Source organism: Chiloscyllium plagiosum, chromosome 16 (genome assembly GCF_004010195.1).
Source record: "Chiloscyllium plagiosum isolate BGI_BamShark_2017 chromosome 16, ASM401019v2, whole genome shotgun sequence".
NCBI classification, from domain to species: Eukaryota; Metazoa; Chordata; class Chondrichthyes; order Orectolobiformes; family Hemiscylliidae; genus Chiloscyllium; species Chiloscyllium plagiosum.
In genome coordinates, this window is record NC_057725.1 from 52,008,208 (window position 1) to 52,015,542 (window position 7,335).

Consider the following 7,335-nt stretch of genomic DNA (forward strand, 5'->3'; position numbering starts at 1 on the left):
ATAGGATAAACAGACAAAGTATTTTCCCTGGGGTGGGGGAGTCCAGAACTAGAGGGCATAGGTTTAGGGTGAGAGGGGAAAGATATAAAAGAGACCTAAGGGGCAACCTTTTCACACAGAGGGTGGTACGTGTATGGAATGAGCTGCCAGAGGAAGTAGTAGAGGCTGGTACAATTGCAACATTGAAAAGGCATTTGGATGGGTATATGAATAGAAAGGGTTTGGAGGGATATGGGCCAAGTGATGGCCGGTGGGATTAGATTGGGCTGGGATATCTGGTTGGCATGGATGGGTTGGACTGAAGGGTCTGTTTCCGTGCTGTATATCTCTGTGACTCTATGACACTGCAGTCCATTTGATGCAGGTGATGAGGAAGTGGATGCTTGTGGATATGTGCCAATAAAGCAGGCTGCCTTGTCTTGGATGGTGTCAAACTTTTAAGTGTTGTTGGAGCTGCATCCATCCAGACAAGTGGGATGTATTCCATTCTCTTTTAATTTATGCTTGTAGATTGTTTACAGGAAATAGAAAGCCGGGGGTGAGTTACTCGCTGCAGAATTCCTACCCTCTGATCTCCTGATTTCACAGCATTTATAGGCTAGCCCAGTAGCTTCCTGGTCAAAAGTAACACCCAAGCTGTCGGTAGTGGGAACTTCAGTGATGGCAATATCATTGAATGTCAAGGGCATGGTTAGGATCTCTCTCATCTATCTTGGACAAGCAAGAGTATCAGGATTTGGTAGTACAAACCTTTTTCATTATGAGGACATGTCTACACTATGCCTTTAGAATCTTGCTTTTGAAAACCTCCCAATGATTTGCCTGTGACTTTCCTTCAAGTAGCTGTAACCAGTCCACTTTTGCCAGATCATCTATCAGATTTGTAAAGTTTGCCTACCCATAGTGATATCCCTGTTCTTTCTTCATCCTTTTCCATACCGATCCTAAACCTAACTGCTTTATGATCATTATTTTTAAAATGGTCATCACGTGCTTCTTTATCCACCTGTCTAGTTTAATTTTCAAACATTAAATCTAGACTTGGACCCTGTCTCGTTGCGTGTGTTACATGTTGGCTGAGAAAACCTCTCGAATGCAACTAAATTTTGTGCCCTCATAACCTTTTAAACTGGTTCCCAGTTGATTTTGGATTGTTAAAGTCTACAACTATTGTTGCCATATTGTTTTTGCACCCAGACAGCTCATTGGAACATTAGTCTAGTTCTATACATTAATGTTAGACATCTAAGCCCTCAACCATCATCCTCATTTAGTTTTAATGCTCCTCATTCAGTATCTAGTGCTAGCAAAAGCTGTAACGACAACATAAGATATAAAGTTTTCATGGGGCAAGTGGTTATGATCTGCATGTTTAAGATTGCACAGGCAGATTTAAACAATAGCACTAAAATATTAATGCTTCCAAAGGGACTTGACAGTGCAGACACTGAAAGGTCGATTCCCCCGACTGGGAAATCTAAAACACAGGTAACAGCCTCGAGCTCAGGGTGTTGATCATGTCAGAAAGTTGACCTAACCTTGGGTAACAAAGAAAATTAGGGATAGTAAAGGTCCGAGGAATGGGCATTCAATTTGGCCAACAAAACCGGCAGCAGACATGAAGATTACAAGCAGTTTCGATTTCAATAAACAAGGACAAAGGGATTGATTAAACAAGGGAAAATAGAGCATAAGAGCACATTTGCAGGGAACATACAAACTGATTGTAAATGTTTTTATGGGTAGGTGAAGAGGAATAGGTCAGAAAACACAAACGTATGTCGCTTACAGTCAGACATAGACAAAGCTAATAATGTGGAACAGATGCAGACTGATAAATATATATTTTGGTTCTGTCTTCACAAAGAGAATAAATAATAAAGTCCCCCCAAAAAAATGCTGGGAAACAGAGAGGCTAATAAGAGGGAGCAAATGAAGGCAATCCACATTAGAGAATGGTGCTATCACAAATAATCAAACATTGTTTTTCCCTATCAATAAATCATCATGAATAATTGTTTTCTTTTTAATTACTGACCAGCCAATCAAATCAGCTGTGTGGTCAACTGAATATTTACATGCAAAGCTCATTACAAGCAATGTGAACCATCAGAAAGTGAAGGATAGGTCAGGAGAGCAGAAAGAGGCTAAATCAAAATGGAGTTGGAGGGGGAAATAAAGCCCTTTCCCCCTGCAGTACCTATCTCTCCATGGGGAGAAAGTGAGGTCTGCAGATGCTGGAGATCAAAGTTGAAACTTTATTGCTGGAACAGCACAGCAGGTCAGGCAGCATCCAGGGAACAGGAGATTCGACGTTTCGGGCACAGGCCCTTCTTATCTCTCTATGGTATGAACTCACCTCTTAAATACAATATCCAATAAGCATCACATGCTCTCAATCAATTCTGGAGCTGATCTATTTTATCCCTCAAGGAACCTGCATTTCTAAGACTGACAAATTCGAGATTACAAGTATTATGGGGTTATTCTTAAATTTAGGCATGTGGCTGCTCTTCATTAATATTTATGCTTCACATTAACATACCATGATCCGGAAGCCTTTTTCTCTCACTTTTCTCAGATAACGCTTCCTGTTAGTTTCCTTTTTGTCTTTTCCATTTTCTACTTTTGCTGCTACTAAGACAAAGTCAACTTTATTCTGAAACATAAGAATATCCATAATTTAGAAAACTATCAGCATATAATGAATGCTTTTCTTACAGTGAGCTCCATTTCCCAACAAATTTGTATTGCATTTAACTTGGACATATCAGCTGGTGTAGAGCGGAAGGAGGTCTAATTTGCTTCTCATTACTCCTAACTTGAGTATTGGATGTGGCAGCTGAGGAAGAGCTTGAATTCCTGCTGTAAGCAACGATGAAAGGTTGACAAAGGAATGCACACAAAATTTTATCCTTTAATCATTAAAGTACTTAATGCAACAGTGTAAGCAGAACCATTTCTTACCTCATCCTAAAAATACATGATTGAACAATGTAGAGAGAGCTCCAATCCATCATAAACCTGACTTTAAAGTGTTTGATGGGTCACTTCTAAGGTCTAATCTATTTTTGGCTTCTTACTGCAGAGCTCAGTATAAATCACTGACCTGGGACTTTCAACAAGACAAAGTGCTGTGTGCCATATTCTGTTTGTTACTAATTTATTCAGGAGAATTTAATAAGAGGTATAGATTATAAAAGGAGCATAGTCACAGTGAACACAGAAATAGTGAACATAGGAGCAACAGTATGCCATTTGGTGCTTCGAGCCAGCCTCTGCCAATCACTATGATCATGGTACCATCATCTAACTCAATAGCCTGTTCTTGCTTTTCTCCCATTTACTTTGATCCCTTGGACCTTCTTGAAATCATGCAGTTTTGGCTTTGAGTACCTTGTGTGGTAGCAAATTCCACAGGCTCACCATTGTTAGGGTGAAGGAATTTCTCCTCATCTCAGAGGGCGACTTCAGTGAAGTGAGACCAAGGCCGAGTGACTATACTGCTGTAAAGTTGGTTCAACTGGAAATTTAACTGGTATACCGTAAGTTCAGTTTTCAAATTAAGGTCATATTCGGACAATAGCTTTTAAGTGAATTAAAACAGCCTAATCAAAGGAGGCAGCTGCCTGATCATGGCTATTATATTTCAAGATTTTGAATTCTTTTGTCTGAATGAGGTGTTGATGGTTGTATCTAAGAAGTGACTGAGCAAATCCATATAAGAAAGAGATGTTTTGCACCATACAGTCAGTGTGAAGGGAGATTTCTGCAGAGTGAGATTAATGCCAAATGAGTCTACCTTTACCCTGACAATGGTGAGCCAGTGGAATTTGCTACCACACAAAGTACTCAAAGCCAAACTACTGTATGATTTAAATAGCTATTCAATTCACCAGTATATTAGTATCAGCATGGTCCATGCAAAACTTCCACTTGTCCCAATGAACAGCTTCTTTCGATTCAAGTAGTGGCGCAAGTTTTTTACGAACTGAAACCCATTCTACTCAACCTAGTCGTTGAATCACACATGTAACTCCATTATATTTACTCTATATCAGTTGTCCCATAACTCAATGGTAATCCAGATATTTGTTACCTTGGACTGTTCACTCTGGATCACATTGGTATCCAACAGCTTTCAGCAACCTATCGCCCATGCTGCGATCAATATCGTTTTTATAAATTAATTGTTCTAGATTCCCTACTTTGTTCTTATATATTAAAAAATCACCAAAGTCAAATCTTATGCTTAACCAATACTTTTTTAAGAAAAAGAGAAGAAAAACACTGGAAATCTAAATACGAACTGACAATCTTTACTTTAAAGACTTGAAATATTCTTGAATGTTGGAGCTACACTCATCCAGGCAAGTGGGGTGTAGTTCATCGCACTCCTAACTTGTGCCTTATAAATGGTTGATTGGCACTGAGGAGCCAGGTGAGTTACCCTCTGCAGATTCCTAATCTTTGACCTCTTAACAGCATGTGGCTATTCCAGTTGAGTTTCTTTTCAATGGAAACCCCCAGAATACTGGTAGTGGTGGAATGCCATTAAATGACAAAGGTGGTTACATTGCCTCTTATTGGAGATGCTCATTGTCTGACATTTGTGTTATTTGCCACTTGTCAGGCCAAGCCTGATATTATCCAGATCTTGTTGCATTTAAACATGGACTGATGAGTTGGAAATGGTGCTGAACAATGTGCAAATATCTGCACTTCTGACCCTATAATGGAGAGAAGGTCACTGATGAAGCAGCTGGACATGATTGAGCCTAGGAACTATCCTGAGGAGCTCCTGCAGAGATGTCCTGGGACTGAGAAGATTGAACTCCAACAATCACAATCATCTTCCTATATGCTGGTATGACTCCAACTAGCAGAGCATTTGCCCCCGATTTTCATTATTTCCTTTATGTTGTATCCGGTCAAATGTCGCCTTGATGTCACCTCCCCTCTGGAATTCAGTTCTTTTATTTATGTTTGCAACAAGACTATAGTAAAGTCAGGAGCTGGGTGGCCCTGGAAAGACCCTAACTGGATATCAGTGAGCAGGTTATTGCTGATGAGGTGCTTCTTGATGGCACTGTTGATGACACCTTCCATCGCTTTACTGACGATCAAGAGCAGACAAATTGTGTCGTGATTGGCCGGGTTGGATTTGTCCAGTTTTTTGTGCACAGGACAAAACTGGGCAATTTTCCACATTGTCAGGTAGATGCCAGTATTATAACTGTCCTGGAACAGCTTGGCTTGGGGAGTGTCAAGTTCTGGAGCACAAATCTTCATCACTGTTCCCAGATAGTTGTCAAAACTCATAGATTAAACAGTATCTATCATATGTAGGTCAGATAAAGTGAGGATAGCAGATTTCCTTGCCTGAAGGACAATAGTGAGGCAGATAGGTTTTTCCAACAATGGTCATCTCTAGATTCTTAATTCCAAATTTTCTATTAAATTCAAATTCCACCATATGGGATTTGAACCAGATCCTCAGGACATTAGAGTTTTGGGATTAATAGTCTAGCGGTAATATGACTAGGCCATTACTTCCCCTGACTGCACAGAAAGGTAAAGTCAGTGGGCAAAAACTTGGCAGATGGACATAATGTGGAAAAATGTGAGGTTATGCACTTTGGTGGGAAGAATGGATATTCACTAGGTTGATTTGGGGTATGGATTCTAATGTGAGGACAGGTTGAATAGATTGGGCTTGTACTTATTAAAATTATAAAGAATGAGAAGCAAACTTATTGAATTATACAAGATTCTTAAGGAATTTGACAGGGTATGTGCAGAAGGGTTGTTTTCCCTTGAGAGTGAATCTAAGACCAGATAGTATAATCTCAGAATTAGAGGTTGTGAAAAGAAGTCAGTGATGAGGAGAAATTTCTTCTGTCAAAGGGTAGTGAATCTATAGAATTCTTTATCACAGAGGGCTGAAGAGCCTGGTCAGTGATTTTTGTTTGTATTCATTTGTGGGACTTGGGCATCGCTAGCTGGCCAGCATTGATAGTCCATCCCTATTTGCCCTTGAGAAGCTGGTAGTGGGCTGCCTTCTTGAATCACTGCAATCCACTTGCTGTGGGTTGACTCACAATGCCGGTAAGGAGGGAATTCCAGTATTTTGACTGTGAAGGAACGGTGGTGTATTTCTAAGTCAGGGTGGTGAGTGGCTTGGAGCTGAACTTGCATGTGGTGGTGGTGTTCCCAAGTATCTGCTGCCCTAGTCCTTCTAGATGGAAATGGTTGTGGGTTTGGAAGGCACTGTCTAAGGACCTTTGGTGAATTTATGTGGTGTAACTTGTAGATTGTTCACTGCTGCTACTGAGTGCTGCTGGTGGAGGGATTGAACGTTTGTAGATGTGGTGCCAATCAAGCGGGTTGCTTTGTCCTGGATGGTGTCAAGCTTCATGAGTGTTGCTGGAGCTGCACACATCCAAGCAAGTGGTGAGTATTTCATCACACACCTGACTTGTGCATTGTAGATGGTGGATAAACTTTAGGGTGTCAGGAACTGAATTACTCACCGTGGTATCCCAAGTCTTTGACCTGCTCTTGTAGCCACGGTGTTTATATGGTGAGTCCAGTTGAGTTTCAGTGGTAACCCCAAGGATGTTGTGGGGGATTCAGGATGGTAATACTGTTGAATGTCAAGGGGCGGTGGTTAGAGTGTCTCTTATTGCTTATGATCATTGTCTGGCATTTGTGTGTCACAACTATTACTTGCCACTTGCCCAAGTCTGGATATTGTCCAGATTTTGTTGTATTTGAGCATGGACTGCTTCAGTATCTGAGGAGTCGCGAATATATTCAAGGATGAGAAAGACATGTTTAACCAATATGGAATCAAGGGTTATGGGAAAAAGGCCAGAAAATGATGAGAGGACTGTTAGATCTGCCATGATCTAATTGAATGGTGGAGCAGACTTGATGGGTTAACATAGAACATAGAACAATACAGCACAGAACAGGCCCTTCGGTCCACGATGTTGTGCCGAACATTTGTCCTAGCTTAAGCACCTATCCATGTACCTATCCAATTGCCGCTTAAAGGTCACCAAAGATTCTGACTCTACCACTCCCACAGGCAGCGCATTCTATGCCCCCACCACTCTCTGGGTAAAGAACCCACCCCTGACATCTCCCCTATACCTTCCACCCTTCACCTTAAATTTATGTCCCCTTGTAACACTCTGTTGTACCCGGGGAAAAAGTACAACAGAGTGTTACAAGGGGACATAAATATAAGGTGAAGGGTGGAAGGTATAGGGGAGACTTCAGGGGTGGGTTCTTTACCCAGAGAGTGGTGGGGGCAAGGAATGCGCTGCC

General features: G+C 41.1%; 1 protein-coding gene across 2 annotated transcripts in view; it reads right to left on the reverse strand.

Moving 5' to 3' along the window:
* Positions 1-7,335, reverse strand: part of LOC122557905 (anoctamin-9-like) — a 130,459-nt gene that overhangs the window by 101,244 nt on the left and 21,880 nt on the right. For both annotated transcript variants that reach the window (XM_043706111.1, XM_043706110.1), the window contains exon 3: positions 2,546-2,659. In XM_043706111.1, the coding sequence (XP_043562046.1) occupies positions 2,546-2,659 (114 nt within the window). The remainder of the gene's footprint in view (positions 1-2,545; positions 2,660-7,335) is intronic.